General features: G+C 45.9%; 1 protein-coding gene across 2 annotated transcripts in view; it reads right to left on the bottom strand.

Annotated features, from left to right (window-relative positions):
* Window positions 1-16,956, bottom strand: part of LOC144829528 (SH2 domain-containing protein 1A-like) — a 600,010-nt gene extending 583,054 nt beyond the window's left edge. For both annotated transcript variants that reach the window (XM_078688754.1, XM_078688753.1), the window contains exon 1: window positions 16,674-16,956. In XM_078688754.1, coding sequence (XP_078544880.1) covers window positions 16,674-16,840 — 167 coding nt within the window. In that variant the 5' untranslated portion in view covers window positions 16,841-16,956. The remainder of the gene's footprint in view (window positions 1-16,673) is intronic.
* Window positions 16,957-21,617: the final 4,661 nt, after the last annotated feature.

Raw genomic sequence — 21,617 nt, 5'->3', positions numbered from 1 at the left:
GTGGGAAAAACTTTTACCATGTGCTGTACCCCTAAGAGAAATTTTAAAACAGACTGCAGAACCTTCGTTAATCAGTCCAAGATAAGCTTGACCAAAACTTTTTCATATTTAGGCATCACTTTTAATAATAGAGGAACCTGGTCAACAGCGATAGCCTCACGAAATTTGGCCTTCACCCGTACTATTGGAGCAGTAAAACAATTTGCCAAACGCCTGGGTGGGAAACCCATAGATACTTTGATTAAAATTTATGCAGCTAAATGTGTATCAACTGCAACCTATGGCGCTGGCATATGGGGGACGGCCGATTGCTCACAAATTCAACTAGCAGAAAATGCCTTTTTCAGATACTTGCTAGCTGTTCCAAGATCTGTTTCTACCACCATTTGCCATAAAGAGTTAAATCGAGTGCACATTACAGATTTAATAAAGGTAACACCCGTCATGCTATGGCATAAGATCTGGTCCTCGGAGGAGACAGCCTTCAGCAGGGATGTGGTTCAGGACTGTATGAATCAATCAGCGGCTAAGAAGATCATTTGGTTTCAATATATTAAAAGTTTTATGACCTCCATTGGGCATCCTGAACTCTTACCAACCCCGAGCACATGCTCATTAATATCAAAAAAATCTTTAAAAGACACTTGCCTTGAATTGTTGGAAGATAGACGGTGGTACCTGGATGGTAACAAGTCAACAATCATCTCTCATCGCCGCATTCTACACGGACCTGGTTTACATCCGTATTTGGCTCCGGAAATTTCCAGTTATACAAGAATGCTTTTAACTAGGATGAGAACCGACTGCTTTTATAGGCTGATAACATTTCCGACTCAAACGACTGGTCGCTGTTACTGATAAAATGTCCATGTGATGATATCTCGACTCAGTCTAACATCCACAGCATCTTTTTTTGTAAATATTATGAGTGGGGGAGAAAGAGAATTTTGTTACCCCTATTAAGGCTGTGGGGTCTGCGTCAATGCAGACCTGCTCTAATTAGACTGTACATGTTACATGACGAACTTACTGTGGATGCAGCTGCTAAATATCTGAAATACGTGGTTAGAACTAGGGGCACTATGACCTAATGCTAGTGTTGGACCCTACATATATATGTAGCTAATAGTATATTCAATGAACTGATTTCCTCTGATCTCCTTTTTATAATGCTTTTTATACACATTTTTAATGTTTAACTGTATTACTTATGTGGTATGAATTTCATATGTGCTTTTATGGTCTTTTAATAATACCGAATAAAGCTATCTTGACTTGACACCTGTGGCAATGAAATGAAATCCAGTATTTTTAAAGGATACAATTACCAGAGGGTGTCAAGGCGCTGAGGGCCGTCTAGAAGATTAAGCAAGATATTGCCCGGAGTCACATGGTGCTGGACTAACCTGCCGCCGGCACCGGGGATCGAACCGTGAACCCCATGGTACGGATTCAGGTGCCCTGGCTGCTGCGCCACACCTCTTCCCTATAGAGATGGGTTGTGGTCTAACAAGTAAATGACTAAATATGGGTCTTTCAGTTTAGGATACAAATCCAGTCTATTGCACATGATCACACTGTGCGACCGTGAGCAAAGTACTTCTTTTTTTCAATATCTATTTGAATTGGAAGTGTTGAGAAAGAGAATGAAAGCTGACTTGGGAACCTTAATAACATTCTTCTGATATTGACTGTTCATATTTTTGTTGTATCAATACTAATTTAACCTCTAAAAGTATTTCAGCTTCCTGGAAATTATGTTATTTGAAAATGAGTTTTTTATAGGGCGATCTTGACCCGAATCGGGTATCAGAGCGCTTTACATAACACCAGTTGCAGTACATGAGGACACATTCATTTTTGTTAGGCACGGGCAGATTAAGGGATTTGCCCTGAATCACAGGATGTTCAGCGTCATTGCTAAGACTTCAACCCAGTTCCCCAGATTCGAGGTCGACGGCCCTAGCCGTTAGGCCAACTCCTCTCCACTTTAAATGCACTATATTATTGTTATTCATTTCAGACATATCCATTCAATTATTTATCAGTGCTATCAATTATAGGTAGTTGACAATATACAAAAATACAAATGAATAAATTCAGTGACATGAGAACTGAGTAGGCGTATATGCTTACAATAATATGCATTTTTTTGTCTTGCTCCAGTGAGAATATGGTGATGTGGAAACCTGGGAAACCCCCATGCTTTTATGCACTTGTGAAGGAACGAATTATGCTCAAATTTAGTCAGACATTGAGTCGGTTTCTCAAAGTTTTCATGGGATTTTACCACACAATATAGAGACAATACAGACAATGTGAATATGCAGATATCCACTGAGAAGCTCAGACGTTTCTTCATTTCAAAATACATCTCAGAACTGAGTCATATATATTCTAAACTACTGTGTTTTTCTCAGCAAAGTATTCACCCAGAGAGTAATATCTCCCAAAACAAAATCAAAAGTTCATGTCGGTTTTCTTTTTTGTGCCAGAACCAAATGCTTTTGCAATCATCCATCCCTTACAAAATGTATATTTTACCGGAATCAATAGAACCCAAATAACATTGACAAACCTATGCAGGTTGTTATCATATACGAAAATACAAATCTCCTGAAATTCAGCCTTTAAGAAAGCTAAACATTTTAGAGACATTATTTGCATCAGAAGGATAGGAGTCTGCAATGAATCAATTATTAGTCTTATCAAATAGTGACTTTCTAGCTCATATACATCATGCATAGAGGTTTGTTAAGACCGGGGCTTGGAAAGATATTATTTTTAAATGAAAAACGAAAGAACTTTTTCTTAAAATGTTGATGACCAATGTTGATTATGCCTCTAAAGGAATCCATAAGAATCTTTTTCAAGAAGGGCCACGGTAGAATGAATGAATAGATATGACCTATGGAGAGAAAGCTCACTACTGAAAAAATTTGTAGTGATCGGATGTTCACAAGAATGAATTGCAGCAAGGCAGTCTTAGGCGTCCATTTACCTTATGCTCGTTAATTGGGTACCATACATATAGTGATAGTAACACCTGTTATTTACATGCTTAGTAACTTCTGTTCCCGCCAGCACTTAAAATGGCAGACATGATAAATAAAAGTAAGTAATGTTAACAAATACTTTAATGTTCAGTCCTAATAAACACAGTGTTGTCTGTTTTAGTGTTTTCCCATAACCCTTATATATAGGGGCCTTTCACTCTATACTCCCAGGTTTTTATCCTTTTCAAAACGAGTTAAGATTGGAGAATAACAATATGTTCTCCATTTTTATTCATTACGTTTAAATCAATGATGTTCTAGAGTATTAGTAATAGTTTATATATTTACCATTTCTAATACATTCTGTTCAAGTATTCAATTATTGATTATTTTAATGTTTTTTTTTCTACACACTATAAACAAAGGATTAAGGATCATAGTAGCATAATAATATCTCAGTCTACTTGGTTTCCTTGTCTGTAGTCAGGTAATGGGTCTACATCCCCATCCAGAACTGCTTATAAAGTGTACTGCAGAAAAAGAATCAGTCCTTCTCTGGCTGAACTTGTTTCTGGAGTTTTTCTACACACTATAAACAAAGTATCAAAGATCATAGTAGCATAATAATATCTCAGTTTACTTGGTTTCCTTGTCTGTAGTCAGGTAATGGTTCTACATCCCCATCCAGAACTGCTTATAAAGTGTACTGCAGAAAAAGAATCAGTCCTTCCCTGGCTGAACTTGTTTCTGGAGTTTTTCTTGTGCTGTGCCGCACTTTCAATGGGCTTTTTCTTGACTTCAAAGCATAAAGTGGGGACTTTTTAGAGTCTGGGATACAGGATACTTTGTCAAAATGTTGCAGATATCATATCCTCCGTATGACTAGTTCCATAAACTATAATGGACTTGTAATAAGCAGACGGGACCTCCGCCACTTTTGTGATAGAATATTCCATCTGCCAGACTCTAAAAAGGGACTTACCATGCGTCAAATACCACATGTTGCATATGTTTGTCTTGCAACAGAGAAACTGAAAAGTCTAACATACTTTCTTCCAGTCACAGACATCCACCATCATTTACTTCTCTCATGTATTTGACACATAATTTACCTTTTGAAGCATGTGATATCCTGGCATTGAAGACTACATGAAATGATAATAATTTTTATTAGAGTTCATACTCCCAGGCTGTTTATTGAGGGGTTGGAAAGATGTCGATTAGAGCAACATGATATACATTTACATGCAAATAATCTAATTGTAAACAATTCATCAAATCAGTTTTACACAACTTTGTGCAAGTGACACTACTAATCATACATGTTACTACTGTGAATTATGTATATGGTTACAGTTAGCTATGCGCTGCTTATGACTGAAATGCACGGTACAAATGTTCACAAATGTTCACAATGTTTTCACACTCAAATCTTTTGCTACAATTGTATAATGCCACACTCAATGTTCTGGCTTTCAAGTTAATTTGTACCGGTATTGCCTGATTAATACTGACAAAAAACCAAGATTGAGAGAGGCCCGCTGAAGTTAATCAGTTTTAAACTACCCCACGATGGGTACCAGTCCAAATAAAATGTAACAGCATCCACAAAGATTTCATGTGCTGAAGGATTGTGCAGCTGCGAAGCCTGGGATTCGCAAAATCACCGGATTTGTGACTGCAAAATGCCTTTTTGTGATGTACAAAACCTCGGTTGTGAGTTGGAAAAGCGTCTGAAACTCATTCCTAAATTAGGAGGGGTTGTGAAAAGGGCATTCACCTCCGAATTGCTATTCACAAGGACACAAATCAATGGTTTGTGGCCACAACCATAATAATATAATAATCCACATTTGTAAAGCGCACAATCACCCGTAAGGGTCTCTAGGCGCTGGGGGCCGTCGGGAAGATTAAGCGAGCTATTGCCCAGAGTCACATGGTGCTGGGCTAACCTGCCGCCGGAGCCGGGGATCGAACCGTGGTCCCCAGATTCCAGCGTCAGTCGCCCTGGCCGCTGCGAAACACCTCTCCTACATTCATAAACCAGTAGTGAGATACAAACATCACCTAAGTTGGAGTGCTCTGATTCATAAAGTGCAAGATGTTCCTGTGGGAAAGCTTCCCCCTTGGAATTGCATCAGGCAGCCCCATAGGGACAGACTCCCCTTGACGTCTTCCCAAATGGGAAACTTCCTTTTAAAGGAGCTTCTGCTCCTTCAAGGCAGACGGCGACTTTAGAAAATGTTTTTTTCTAGGATGGAGCCCACCATGAGTGTGTTCATAGCCAATTGAAAGGAGTGACAAATAGCAACCTGTCTAATTAATATACATTATGCAGCTCATTTGGTGACCAAATGGCCTTTTTGCAATGCAACACATTCGTAGGTAGGTTGCATTGCACAATTACAATCAGGTAACAAAACTTTGGGTAGCAATTTCCAACCTCTATTTGTGAACTGCCTATGTGTTCTTCGAGCCCAAGTGCTGCTAGAGGCTTTCCATGCAACACTATGGTATGTTAAATATCTTAAAGGATTTTCCAAAACTCCAGCAATACTAAACACAACAATAGAACACATGGTGAATTGCTATATACAAGGGACAAAGTAAAAAATGCCAATGCTGCACTTTAATCGGGTACATGAAATGAATAACAACACGAGAAGATAGATGGCTTTTTATGCCAGAAGAGTTTGGCAGCAGGAACATATTGATAAAATATAGGATGCCTGTGGCTTAACAGGATAAAAGAAGGTGAGCAGCAAGGATATAATGATAATTAAATTCTGCCCAAAACTCAATGCTGAATCTATGAGGATCTTTTTCAAATAGGCTTCATATGTTGCTTAGTGAAGGGTATGTTAAAAGGCATTTGGGTGTGTTATTTTTGTGTTTTATAAAAATGCCTGCAAGAGTTTTCTGAATCTCTTAAAATTCCAACTTTCTAGAAGTTCAGAAAATTTGTAGACTGCCAACCCCACATTCAAACTCCTTTCTAGTATGTAGCCTAGTGGAATAAATTGACTGTTAGGAAGATAGTGCCACCTGGCTACGTGGGTCTTCATATGGAAATGTTGGCTCTGAGAATATTAAACGGTAAAAGATTAATAGAGTTTAGAGCCAACAAATATAAGGTGTGGCATACTGTTGGTATTCTCTAGTCACATGGTAGAAAAAAGAAATGGTTTAAACTCTGTATTTATTGAACCATAACTTCATGAAAACTTGGCAAGAAACGTGTATTTTCCATTTACATGAATTGCCAAATGATGCAGCTAGATAACTAAAAACTGCTTTAAAAACATCAACACTATAAAGAATAGTTTTGCTACACATAGGTAATAAGTAAATAGGCTGCAACGTTGAAAAGAAAGCACACATTCTTGGAGATAAAAGGCAAAATGCAGGAGAACTAGAAGGTTTACTGGTAAATCATACTGAAATCCAGAAAATGTATTTTAAAGCAAAACCTTACACTACATGTATTGTTTATTGGATATTATTTTATTTCTAGTATCTTTTGGAATAATTGTATCTCAGTTTTGATGTTCTTAATCAAAAGACTATTATCTTACATCACAAACTCCAGGATATTGTGATAACTTTTCTATTCTAAAAATCAAAGAAATAGACTAATAGTTAATATTATAGCTTGTATAATTATTTCTTTCACAATCAATAGTTCAGGCATACACATTTCAGGACATCAGTGGAGAAATTGATTCCTGTTTAATTGCTTTTTTAATATTTGCACCAATGAATCGATATAAATGCTGATATGCTATACAGAACCTGCATTTCAGGGTAATTCTGCATTCTCCATTGTTGTTTACATTAGAGGGGGAATCTTCATTACTCCGGGTCCCGTTGTCCTCGTCCAATTCATTTACTTATTGGAAATGACCATCTCCACAACAGAAAAAAAGACAGAAGAATGCTGGTACACACCCCGCCCCTCCCACTGGGAGTATATAAACCGTCCTAACCCAGCAGTCTCCCTGAACCACCAAGCCCCCAACAGGAAAGCCGGCAGTCCGGGATAGAGGGCGGGCGTAGGAATGGGATGAGGACAACGGGAACCAAATTAATAAAGATTACCAGTAAGTAATAGAGCATTACCCCCAGGTCCCTTATGTCCTTGTCCCGTTCATTTACATATTGGAGAATACCAAAGCAGAAAAGCCGGCCTTCCCAAAAAAACAGAAGCCAACCCACGAAACCACACCAAGGCAGCCACCAAAGGAGAGCAAAAAGGCTGAACTGCCAAAAACCCCAGGCAGAACACCCAGACAAGAGGGAGCCCCACCAAAGCAGGGGCGCACCCAACAAAACAACGGGAGACCAGCCAGACAAGGAGGCTGACAACCACAGAGGCCAAACCAGCCCACAACAGGAACACCCCACAGCAAACAATGGAAGTGGAGAGAACAGACACCATGACCCACCGAGGTAGCTAAGAACCAAAACAGCGAGGAGGCCACCCAAAGAAGAAGACCAAAGGGTCAACAGGCCAGCAAGCCAAAGCCATGCAACAGAAGCCAAACCAAGGCACAGACAACCCATGCCAGCCGTACACAGGCATTGGAAAGGGAACCCCAAGAAAAGGCCACAGAAGGGAAAGAGGCCCCGGAGCAACCAACACCCCGCGCCAAAGGGGGCCCGAGAAAACTGGTCAAAAAAAGACCAAGAAGCTCACCAAGGGGAGGACCAATTCAGAAGAGGAGGGAAGCAAACGGCCAGGCCCAAGCAATCCCCCTTCCCCGAAGCAACCAGCACGACCCGGCACCAGAGAGCCCAGCGGACAACTGCTCCTGGAACCCCACAGAAGAGTAAGATGGAAAACCAAAGCACCGGGGAAAGAAAAAAGAAAGAGGAACAGGAGGGAGCGCATGACCCAAAGATCTCAGCCCCAGCAGAACACCCCAACAGCAAACCCGGGGAGACAGGAGCAGGAAGCCATAGCCCGGAGAAGCACACACCGACCACCTGGGAAGAGGTGCAACAGGCCCCAAACCGAACGGGTAGCCGAGTAAACGATCCAGAGAACCCAAGACCAGACCAAGGGGACCACAAAGGAGCCAACTGCAGCAGCAGCAGACAAACCCAACCAAAAACCACCAAAAGAACAAGCCAGGAAGAGAGGAACCCAAACAGACCAGGTAGAAGGCAGGATCAACAACACACAGGCCAGCAAAGACCTGAGCCCAACAACCGGAGCCCCCAGGGGCCCGGAAGGAACCGGACAGACCCAAACACCACAACTGGGAAACACCAACCACCGAGGGGAAGGAAACCCAAAACCGGCCCAGCCACAGAGGCAACAGAAGCAAGGGCGGAAGACAAGCAGAAGAACATGCAAACCAAACACCAAGGCCCAGCATGCATAAGGCGAAGGCAGAAGCAGGGGAGAAATATCCATGGCAGAAACTGCAACAAAAAACAAGCAGCCGAGAAGCCAGAGCCGAAGCCAAGCAAACAACCTGACCAGAAGGACCCGAAGGCCCGAAACACACTCACGGAAGGCCAAAGAGGGGAGGACCCCAGCAGAGCACAGGCAAGCAAAGGCCGGAAGGGCGCAGAGAGCCCCGGCACAGAAAACAGCAGATCGAGCACGTCCACAACCAACAAGGCGACAGCACAAAGACCGGGAAGAGCAAGGGCCGAGAACACGGAAGACACCAGGCCCTAGCACCCCACATGGGAACAGAGACCCAAAGAGTCAACAGAGAGAAGAACCACCAGCAGCCACAAGGACAAAACCAGGGGGCAGAGAGCAAGCAGCCTCGGGGATTGTACCACAGGTGAAGCCGGAAAGGACAGCTACCCAAAGGAAGCCCCATTACCTGCAACACCCGGGCGGTCTCCAGAACCAGGCACCAACCCAGCTGAACCACAGAGAACAGAGGAGAGAAAGCGCAGGCAAGGACGCAATGCAACAAGCCACCAGACCCCCTTAAAACAAGCCGCAGACCCCCATAGAACTAGGGGACCAGCAGCCAGGCACGCCTCCCGACCGACACGACGAGAGGCAGCAGGCAAGCAGGGAAGACAGTAGTGGGAGACAGACCAAAACAGGTCATCTGGAGCCAAAAGTCCACAATGGCAGGAACACACCACACACGCAAGGACCAGGACCCGACCGCAGAGGGACCAGTGCAAGCGAGTAGCAAGGCAACTCCGAGCAGACAGCACCAGCACATCCAGAAGGACACTCCACCAGGATGCTACCAGGCACCCAAGTGCCAACAGGGAGGAAAGGCTGAAGGCAACTGGAGACCACAAGGAGGCACCGCCGGAGAACAAGCAGAGGCAGCCACAAGCCAGCAGACCAGGAGCGACCAGAAAACAGCCCCCGGAACAACAGGACCACGGGGAAAAAAATGAGGCCCATCGCCAGCTAAAATAAACAGGACCAGGCAGGGACAAGAACCCCCGCACCAAAGAATTAAGCCAGAGAACAACACCACAGGCCAGCGGAAGCACAGCCGAGGCCAACAGCACCCGGGAAAACAGTCAGGCACCAAGCATGGTCCACCCAGCCACAAAGACACAACCACTGCAGGAAGTGCACAGACCGGGAATGCGACTCGAAGGGAGCAGGAGCCGAGCACCAGAACCAGCCGTGAAACAGGAGGACACAGGCAACAGACATTGACACGGGAGACTCGGACCAAGCGCGAGGTTCATCGGAAATCGTATTCGCGACATTGTTCGCAATTGCCCATCGGCATTGACACGGGAGACTCGGACCAAGCGCGAGGTTCATCGGAAATCGTATTCGCGACATTGTTCGCAATTGAAGTGGACATCCACCCATTCGTCAGCTTTGGCCATTGAGCCCCGAAAGAATCGAGTTACAAGCACACTCCAAGTGACAACCTTCCACCTCTGAGCGCCCTCGCCCATAGATTCGGTTGGAAACCAACGTGTTTCTAAAACGAGCCCATAATGGACCGACCAAAAATCGCAATTGGGAAATAATTGAAGCCCCCATGCTTAGAGCCGCTGGATGCTCCCCCAAGGCGCCCTTAACAAGACTGACGCCTGTACCTCTTCCAATTATAGAGGCTCTGTTACATTCAGGCAATTCATTAAGTCCTGATGATGATCCCATTTAATTAATTGAGCGAAGGGATCGAAACGTCGACACCCATGAGTGTACATACATGTAGTATCTTATAAATTGAGGTTGTATGGTTCACTCCAGGCGACACTGTTATTATTTCTTCTTAATCGTAAAGTGCCCTGTTTTGCTCTTCTTCTTTGCCTGAAGACACCCCTTTCACCTTTTTCTTTATTCTAATTTCTTCTCTTCTAAGTACGGCACAGGCTTGTGTCATACTGAGTGTTTGAAAATATTGTGGTAAAATTGACATTGTTTGAAAATAAACTTCCGGTCCGGCTGGACAGGAACATGTTACCATATAGTAGTCCATTGTGTGCTATATTGCATTGTGAAAAATCTAAATAGGCTAGGAACCTTTTGTTTTCATAAACTTAGTTATACCCGTGGTTCTTAGCTACCCGCTGGGTTTCCCTTGTTTGTCTAAAAAACAGACAGAGTATCCAGCAGACAGGGAGCCGCAGCAGGACCAGCCACAGACCGAACAGCACCACTGACAGAACCAGGGGCCAGGAAAAGCCAGACCAGACGCGGATGGCGCAAGCACGACCCATCGAAGCAAGCAAAAGGCAAAAGGCATGCACAGGAGACAGAACATAGCCCACAAAGCCAAGGCCAGAAGACTTACAAGGGCAAACCCTGAGAACTTAGTGGAGTGCATCAGCCGGGGAAGACAAGGACCAAGCCAAGGATACCACAGAAGCCAGGAACAGTGCGATGAAAGTGCCAGAGATCTCAGCAACAAAGACAGCAGCATCCAGCACGGGAGCGGCAAGCCACTGAACACAGCACCACAAAGCCAGGCCACATGAAGCAGCCCAAAGGCAGAGGACAAGTCAGTGATGCCACTCTAAGCCAGAACAAACACTAGGAAGGAAGAGGAAGGCTCCACACACCCAGGAGGCCCTATGGCCAAACCTGGTCTTCCCAGGCCGTACAGGACCCAAACCAGGAGTACACACAGGGTGCAGCAGGGGAAGCACGCAGCTACAGAAGCCGCAGAGTGCAACCGCACAGGTCACAGGACCAGTCGCCAGGGCCTGCGCAAAGTACAAGACAACAGCACAGCGCAGAAACAGCTAGGCAAAGAAGGAACAGCCAGGAACTCCAAGAACCAGACCGGCCAAGGCACACCCAGCGGGCACAGCGGAACACCCAGACAGGGAGCGCCAGCCAGTAACAAACCAGCACCAAAACAACAGGGCAGCGTCATCCGAAGACCAGGACAGGCTCCAACGCGTGACACCAAAATGCAGTACAGGATACATACTGGAAAAACCAGACCACAAGGCAGAATGGACACCGCCTTCACCAACAGACCAGCACAGTGAGGCTTGTGGCAAAAAGGCGCAGATGCAAAGGGGACAAAGTGGAAGAAACGCGCAGCAGGGTACCATAGCAGAAAGCATGCAACCCAGGGAACACCAGAAGCCCAGGAAGCGGCAGCAACCCTGAGGCGCGAGCAATGGCCCCCCGGCACCAAGTCCAACCAAAGTACAACAGCAGATCACAAGCAGCACAGAGGGACACATACATACAGAGTAATATCAAAACTTTCCCTTGGAATTAGATTTCACTCATACTACCATTCTCACCATATATACAACACAATATCAAAATGTGGTCCCTCTGTCAGCTGTGAATATAAGCACAAAAACTAAAATTCCCCAAATATAAAACAATATATTGATTTATTTGTATAAATTCAAGCATATATAAAAACATGGTCAAAGACATAAATCATATTAACAATCCCCCAAAAATTTCATTAAAACAATTTTAAAAACACAAAAGAGACAATAATCGGTGATTCAGTACGAAAACATCCTCAATAATTAATTTATTAGGTTCTATAATCACTGTTGGGTTAATATCATCACTGTCCCAAACATATAGTCCCTTGAATTTAATATGACAGAAGCGTCAACGCGTTTCGGTGGATTGCTTCCTACGCACCACCTTTATCAAGAACATAATGGTTGAATGTCTCTTTTCTTATTTGCACATTAAAAAAGATTTTTTCCAATCATCTAGGTAGAAAGCATACAAAAAATATATGCCATTACATTATTTAAAATATATATATATACAATACAATATACATACCTTATACATTAAAATAAAAATATTGACATAACTAATCATCAATGGGACTCCAAACTTTGGCCTATGCACCCACTCCTAGCATTGTTAAACTATACATCACAATCTATACTACAACCTTTTAGGGCTATTCATTCCTTTTTACCCCCATCTATGATGTAGAATAGTGGTTCTATCCACAGCCTTTTACGAGGGTTAGTTTGCTCCACATCTAAACCACTGAATTCTGTGGTCACATTCATACTGCATAACATCCACACTTATCTACTATGGAAATTGAACGAATAGTTTCAAAACCTGAGGTGCCTTACACACAATCAGACCTTACACCGTAAGTTTAGGGCATCTTTTCTAGGTCCCTTCAATTATTAATTTGCATTGGCCCCCTTGTACATACCGATTAATTTATCTGATATCCGGTATAGTACATCATTAGCTTCTTAAATTTCACCCGCAGATGTCTTCAATTACTGCAATGGGGTAAAAACAATGGTATTCTGTCTCCATATTCCTACAAGTAACTTTCTTGTACATATATCTAATTTTCCAATGTCCCTCTGAGATGTAGGATCTCATGATTATTACCTGTATTAATTCAAAACTATCTCTGCCTGGATATTCAATGTCCTTGTTCCACCGATGTGGGTCTTTATTTCTTAAGCCTATGGGCATCAATGATCGTGATTCGTACCCGCGCTGTTATCGTACAATAGTCCTTATTAGTATAGATCTAAAAAGACCTTTAATCGTTGGCTTCTCAATTAAATATTTATAATCCTCTCCTACATTTTTTGTATAAACACATCCTTAATGGTTTACCTGCAGTTTTATGTATAACGATGACGTGTTATTCATTTATCTGGGTTCAAACGTTAAACACTGTGTGCCGTCATCAATATGCCCCGTATTATTTTGGGCGTATTTGGTCCTTTTTACGGTTTCCCGATACTATAAACCTTAGGGAAAATAAAACAATATATTGCTCAGTTAAAAAACGCCCAATGGGCGTATCTTTCATCGTTAGATTTGCTATTTTTATCTATTTAATCTTTTATCTCGAATCCCCTAAAGATCCACTGCATCGTCACATACCTCAGAAATGGAGCAGCGTCACATGTCCAACCATAGGAAGTATTAAAACAAATTCCCAGCAGCGCTGATGTTTAAATACACTTGTGGCTCATCTCAATGTGAGACATCTGCGAGACTCTAAATGGTTACGTTGTTTCTGTCGCCTCGCAAGCGCGTCGTCACGCTGTGCGACTACATGATTACATCCCGAAAGTACCGAGTTACGTCTAGTATAACCGTCTCACAATTTAGACGGGCCATAAAGGGAATACAAGTCCCTATTTAATTGCTCCACATAGTGCAATATTATGTGGATCCTAATGATGATAATGTTTAAAGGCGGCAAACTATACATTAAATTAGTGCCGCAGTATGCATAACATCGCGTGATATTGCATAAATTCTTGGTATCAAATTACACACTATGAGATGGAGAGAGCTAATTTGTAATGATAGACTACCCACATCTCATGGGTCATGATGCTCTGTATGTGTGGCGGCCCACAAGACACAGTGCTGGCCGGACGACAACTGCGCCAAGGATGGCCCACCTCAACCACACAGCACATCTGAGCTAAATGCTATGGTCATATCTTATTATTTATCTATTAGATGAAACCTACTATTGTCTATCGTAAAAGAAATGCAGGTGCGGGAGAATACTTTACAAGAAAATACCTATGACAATAAAAACCATTAGGCCATATTATCAAGAACGGCGCTAACATTATCGCCGCTTTAGCGGCAGTAAACTGTCAGTAAAGCGGCCATAATGTTATCGCCGTTCTTGATAATATGACCCTTTAAGTTTATCTTGCATGACTTCATAGCACAGCTATCCATGAGCGCCATACTGGTAAAGCGCCAGTTTACATTCGGCTATTTTAGTACTCTCCTACTTCTGAGATCTGTTCCTACACCCGGTTAAACCAGAGTTCATGCAATTTTCATACACGGTTTAAAATAAAAGCCTCCCGGACAGTCCACACTACTGACTCGTTTGCCAGCCACGCGACAGTCAAGGCAGCTATGTTAAAATTCCCAATGCAAGATTATCAAACGCGGTGTGATTTGAAGGGCAGAGGCGAGAAAGGCAAGTCGTGTGATGTGAATACTTCTTCCTTCCTCTTTCTAAGTATGTAACTAAAGAAAGCTGACAGCTCTCAGCTTCCGAGCCGCCTGAAGCAGTGACAGAGTAAAGTGTCACGGGTCCTAAAGCGAGTGAGTAAAGTACCCCATGTACCCTGGATGGGTAGTCAAATACATCCGTAACTACGGGCCACTCACGCCATAAGGCACCGGTGCCACTGCACCTGCCGCACCAGTTATGGTACGCCACCTACTTGGGATAGCTTATTTTGTCATGATTTGGGAAGTAAAGGTAGAGATATAACTTCTAAAGGCAAAGCAACCACACAGTAGCACGAGCCGTCGAGCTGCTAGGAGCATCGTTGGTCCCTGGAGAGTGTCACGTGGTGGAGACGGGCCGGCACACACCTGATCATTTCATCTATGTAAAGAATGTCTGTTCCACGTACCCAGTAAAAAAAGATCCCTTGTCGTGTTTTCTATGACCCAATGTCTGTCTCGCTGGTGCCTTTTATGTACTTCCCAGCAGGGTTGGATTGAGATCACAATTTGGCCCGGGCACTGACGAAAAAAGTGGTCCACATTTGCGGGGCGTGGTCCACATTCGCGGGGCTTGGTCCACATTCGCGGGGCGTGGTCCACATTTGCGGGGCGTGGTCCACATTCACGGGGTGTGGTCCACATTCGCGGGGCGTGGTCCACATTCGCGGGGAGTGGTCCACATTCGTGGGGCGTGGTCCACATTCGCGGGGCGTGGTCCACATTCGCGGGGTGTGGTCCACATTCGCGGGGCGTGGTCCACATTCGCGGGGCGTGGTCCACATTCGTGGGGCGTGGTCCACATTCGTGGGGCGTGGTCCACATTCACAGGGCGTGGTCTACATTCACGGGGTGTGGTCCACATTCACGGGTGTGCCCTTTCATGAAATACACAAGGATGTAAGTGGGAGGATATTGTTTTTGGGAAGGACACAGGGCCAAGGTGACAATGTTCTACAGGCTGAGCACCTGAAAAACAGCGAGACCCCTTTCTATTACAAAATGATTCCCCAGCCCTCCAGGGCAGGAGCACCTGAAAAACAGCGAGACCCCTTTCTATTACAAAATGATTCCCCAGCCCTCCAGGGCAGGAGCACCTGAAAAACAGCGAGGCCCCTTTCTATTACAAAATTATTCCCCAACCCTCCAGAGCAGGAGCACCTGAAAAACAACGAGGCCCCTTTCTATTACAAAATTATTCCCCAACCCTCCAGGACAGAAGCACCTGAAAAACAGCGAGGCCCCAGCTATTTGTAAATTACTCAACCCTCCCCAGCCCTTCACTACCTCAGGGGCATTGGCCTGGCAGGAGAGGGGATAAAGCAAAAAACACAGCTGCCCAACATTACCTGGCCCCCACAGCGAGACCCATTCTTCCTCGCCCACTATGCCCTTAATGAGAAGGGCTGTGGGTGAGGTTTTAATGCAAACACTGTTTCAGGGCTGCGTGGTCCCCAGGTGGGAGAGGGGAGGGGGCGAGGTGAAAATTACTCAATGACCTGAACAACACCTGGCCCCTGGGAGGCTGATTCTTGCACACAATCACCCCTCCCCAGCCCACCATCTGTATGATTGCTTTGCAGGGCAGTGGGTCAAGGAGAGGGCACAGCTGATCCTCGCTGAATGGCTGCACAGTGAAGCTGCTTTCCTCTCTCTGTGGACTCGGAAACGGGGAGAAAATAGCCCACAGAGCACCCTGAGACACCAGCCCTTCGGCCAATGCCCGAGTGCCCGCATTACCAATCCGTCCCTGCTTCCCAGCTCGTAGGACTCTCCCACCTGCATCCCCATTCCCCGCTCAACCTACACGTGTCATTGCCTTATCTCTGAAAATGTGTACTGCGCCTTCAGAGTCGTTTATAGCTCAATGAACTCAACTATTCAGGGTTATTATGTGAAATAGCTGCTCCATATCATGGCTCGTTTCAGCAATACACTAATATGCCCGCTTAATGCGATTTAATCTTTATTTATCTATTTTGAGCAGGTCTGCTGCTCATGGACAAAATAAACTGCGTTCGCAACGTGTAAAGCGCCCCAACGCAGTTCACTCGACTGTTTGCGCTATAGTAAAAACTGAAACAAATAGTGTGTGACCACTATCAATAATTCAAAATCCAGACCTCCTCAATGGAATCCAAATGTATATTTAACTACCGTACTGGAACTAGAAAAATAGGCTGCCCCTTATATAGTCCTCCACATACACAATATTCCTGTGCGCCTTCCTGACGCACGGGGCGGATACTCACAGCACGCACAGGCAGTACACCCCGGGCACGCTTCCGCTGTCTCTTATCAAGTAGCTGCCGTCCAGCCCCACGTCTGTTAACAGCCTCTCCCCGGTCTCCCGGCTGATGCTTCCGTGATAAACTGACACCGCCTGCATGCCTTGGTGAGCCACTGTGTCTGCCTGCATTGAAATGGTGGGGCGCTGGAGCTGAGGCCTGTGCGGTCTGACGCTGGAGGCAGCCGGGTTACTCTTCCAGCTGTTGACACAGGTCGACGCTCTGTCCTCACCCAGCAACACCTACGACAAACAGGATACATGAGAGGCGGGACGTGTCTGTAAGAGCGAAGCCTCTTCTGCAAAAGTGCACCGGGTTTATTTCGGACTACGTCACCAAAACATTACGGTTAGTTTCTACTAAATAGATTTAGATTTCTATAGTCTTCCGAAGAGGAAAAAAGTACTCACTGCAGAATTCACTGAAAGTATCGGTGAAACAAAGGCATTCTGTGTGCATGGTTTCCCCACTTCTCTATGTGGCACATGCTAGTTTAATGCAAAAACAACAATTGATGGACAGAATGCAGAACAATGTCATACACTCACCCCAGTACAGAGATCTGGGCCTAAATCCATCGTTTTTTGCACTCCACAACACCCCAGTTCAGACATGGCCATATGCAAATCAGCCTTGACCCTGTGCCTCATGGGAACAGTCCTGCCCGAACTGCCCAGCCATGTCTTCCCTGGACCGGAATCAAGCATCCTAGGACCGGTTTCTGGCTATCAGCCGTCTTCAGCCAGGATAGCTTGACTCCAGTGGTGTGGAGAGCACGGGACTCACGTCTGAGCATACCCGTCCCACTCGGGGCGACAAAAGCAAAAACAACAATTGATGGACAGAATGCAGGACAATGTCATACACTCACCCCAGTACAGAGATCTGGGCCTAAATCCATCGTTTTTTGGCACATCACACCACCCCAGTTCAGACATGGCCATATGCAAATCAGCCTTGACCCTGTGCCTCATGGGAACAGTCCAGCACGAACTGCCGAGCCATGTCTTCCCTGGACCGGAATCAAGCATCCTAGGACCGGTTTCTGGCTATCAGCCGTCTTCAGCCAGGATAGCTTGACTCCAGTGGTGTGGAGAGCACGGGACTCACGTCTGAGCATACCCGTCCCACTCGGAGTGACAAATGCAAAAACAACAATTGATGGACAGAATGCAGAACAATGTCATACACTCACGCCAGTACAGAGATCTGGGACTAAATCCATCGTTTTTTGGCACTCCACACCACCCCAGTTCAGACATGGCCATATGCAAATCAGCCTTGACCCTGTGCCTCATGGGAACAGTCCAGCACGAACTGCCGAGCCATGTCTTCCCTGGACCGGAATCAAGCATCCTAGGACCGGTTTCTGGCTATCAGCCGTCTTCAACCAGGATAGCTTGACTCCAGTGGTGTGGAGAGCACGGGACTCACATCTGAGCATACCCGTCCCACTCGGGGTGACAAATGCAAAAACAACAATTGATGGACAGAATGCAGAACAATGTCATACACTCACCCCAGTACAGAGATCTGGTACCATACGTGTGTCCATCCGGGACTTCGGTGAGTCGGGAGCAGCGGCGGGTCACGTACCTCTACCAGGGACTGCTATGGACTCAATCCAACTTGGATTGAGTCCATAGCATAGTCCTACTTGGATTTAGTCCATAGCAGTCCCTGCTAGAGGTACGTGACCCGCCGCTGCTTCCGACCCACCGTAGTCCCGTATGGACACACGTATGGTACCGCGCTCACACAACCTTTTCCCTTCTTAGATTGATTATCTACCCTCCGCCGATCACTCGGGGATCGACGCCCCCACAACGCCAGACAAGACTCGCTGCTCGTTTCATGTTGGATCGGAGCCCCGGCCTCCGACAGCCGGGAACTCCCTTGCGATCATATCCTCCAGATTTGTTCACCGCATGCCGATCATTGGCAGATCGCTGCCCGGATTCCCGCCAGACGGTACCACCGTGAATCTCACGACTTTGCTCAGTCCTCTGGACCCCCCGAAGCCTTCCCCTGCATAACGACCAGCACTGTCTTTCAATCTACCCAGTACTGATGAAGATCCCGAGTTAAGAGGATCGAAACGCCGTCGACCTCCCAGCGCAAACGAAGGCGCGATCATACAATGTGGTTCATCTAAAACAAATTAGACCACAATTAAGCTGGAATCATATTGTTGCCTTTAATCACTGTATATATTCTTGCACTAGTCACCTTGCGCCGTCCAAGCTGTGCACATTGTCACTTGCGTCGCCACCATGCACATCACTTGCACCTTTAGAGCACCAAGTACAATTTGGGTTGTCCTTATTTATTTACAGACAGTGCTGCTACAACTGTAACTTTGTGTTCTGTTTTGGATAAACATGATGCCATGTGCACATTCGTAACTACGTATGAGTCTCCTTTTTCCTCTCTGATAATGTTTTCAACATATCTATTGTAATTGCCTTGAAATAATACCAGTTGGGATACCATATGTTTACAATATACTACTTACCCCAATCCCAACGTGGTTGATGGTTTTTTTGCTCCTGTAGTTCATACAACATCTAACAGAGATCACCATTAACAAATCTCCATTTCATTGCAGACGAAGTACCCACTCCTCCTGGCCAGCTGACTGTTCTGGATGACAGCCATGATGTGGATATCGACCTTGCAACTCTCGACCAGGATACCAACCGGCAAAGCCTGGCCTCCATTAACACACCATCTCCGTAGTAGGGTCTCCAGATGAACTGTCTACCAACCAATAGATACCACCTGCCAGCCCACCTAGAGCCCTGGACTCCGAGAACACAAAAGTAATTTTCCAGCATACTGCGGTAGGAGTACAGCTGGAGATGATAGATGAGGTGCGAGCGGGGATGGAGACCATGGTGGGCACCTTAGAGGGAGTCTGTAGGTGCCTTAGTCCCGATAGGGACAACACTGCGGCCATACGAGGCACCTACTCTCTGTTCCATGGCCTCAAGCAGTCCCTGGCTAACATCGCTGGTGTCATGAGGCAAAGGCATGAACAAATGCCCTGCCAAAGTGTCACCAGTGAGGTTGCCAACCAGCTGGGGGCAATCAGAACCATATTGGAGTCCATGGAGCTGAGGCAGGACTCCTACATTGCTACCATGGCTGCCCACCACCGCAACATTGCTGCTGTGTTGCAAAACCGATACCAAATGGGATGATGGACGGAGCGCTTGAGCAAATCAAACACTCACCCCCAGTCAACTGATCTAGGATAATCCATCATCATTCTTTAGCTCACTCCACCACCCCAGTTCAGACATGGCCATATGCAAATCAGTCTCACCCTGTGCCTCATGGGAACAGTCCAGCCCGAACTGCCAAGCCGTGTCTTCCCTGGACCGGAAACAAGCATCCTGGGACTGGTTTCGGCTTCATAACCCTCATCAGCCAGGCTTTCTTGAATCCAGTGGCAGAGTGAGCAAGGGACCCACGTCTGGGCATACCCTGCCAATTTAGGACGAACAAAGCGATACCAAAGGGGATGATGGACGGAGTGCTTGAGCAAATCAAACACTCACCCCCAGTCAACTGATCCGGGTTTAATCCATCACCATTCTTTAGCTCACTCCACAACCCCAATTCAGACAGGGCCATATGCAAATCAGTGTGACCCTGTGCCTCATGGGAACAGTCCAGCCCGAACTGCCAAACCATTTCTTCCCTGGACCAGAAACTAGCATCCTGGGACCGGTTTTGGGTTCATAACCCTCATCAGCCAGGCTATCTTGAATCCAGTGGCAAAGTGAGCAAGGGACCCATGTCTGGGCATACATTGCCAACTTAGGACAAACAAAGCGATACCGAAGGGGATGATGGACGGAGTGCTTGAGCAAACCAAACACTCACCCCTAGTCAACTGATCTGGGTTTAATCCATCATCACTCTTTAGCTCACTCCACCACCCCAGTTCAGACATGGCTGTACGCAAATCAGTCTGACCCTCTGCCTCATGGGAACAGTCCAGCCCGAACTGCCAAGCCATGTCTTCCCTGGACCGGAAACAAGCATCCTGGGACTGGTTTCGGCTTCATAACCCTCATCAGCCAGGCTTTCTTGAATCCAGTGGCAGAGTGAGCAAGGGACCCACGTCTGGGCATACCCTGCCAATTTAGGACGAACAAAGCGATACCAAAGGGGATGATGGACGGAGTGCTTGAGCAAATCAAACACTCACCCCCAGTCAACTGATCCGGGTTTAATCCATCACCATTCTTTAGCTCACTCCACAACCCCAATTCAGACAGGGCCATATGCAAATCAGTGTGACCCTGTGCCTCATGGGAACAGTCCAGCCCGAACTGCCAAACCATTTCTTCCCTGGACCAGAAACTAGCATCCTGGGACCGGTTTTGGGTTCATAACCCTCATCAGCCAGGCTATCTTGAATCCAGTGGCAAAGTGAGCAAGGGACCCATGTCTGGGCATACATTGCCAACTTAGGACAAACAAAGCGATACCGAAGGGGATGATGGACGGAGTGCTTGAGCAAACCAAACACTCACCCCTAGTCAACTGATCTGGGTTTAATCCATCATCACTCTTTAGCTCACTCCACCACCCCAGTTCAGACATGGCTGTACGCAAATCAGTCTGACCCTCTGCCTCATGGGAACAGTCCAGCCCGAACTGCCAAGCCATGTCTTCCCTGGACCGGAAATAAGCATCCTGGGACCGGTTTCGGGTTCATAACCCTCATCAGCCAGGCTATCTTGAATTCAGTGGCAGAGTGAGCAAGGGACCCACGTCTGGGCATACCCTGCCAATTTAGGACGAACAAAGCGATACCAAAGGGGATGATGGACGGAGTGCTTGAGCAAATCCAACACTCACCCCCAGTCAACTGATCTGGGTTTAATCCATCAT

Source organism: Lissotriton helveticus, chromosome 4_1, assembly GCF_964261635.1.
Source record: "Lissotriton helveticus chromosome 4_1, aLisHel1.1, whole genome shotgun sequence".
Lineage (NCBI taxonomy): Eukaryota > Metazoa > Chordata > Amphibia > Caudata > Salamandridae > Lissotriton > Lissotriton helveticus.
The sequence above is the reverse complement of the archived record's forward strand: the minus strand, read 5'-3'. Positions and strand labels throughout refer to the sequence as shown.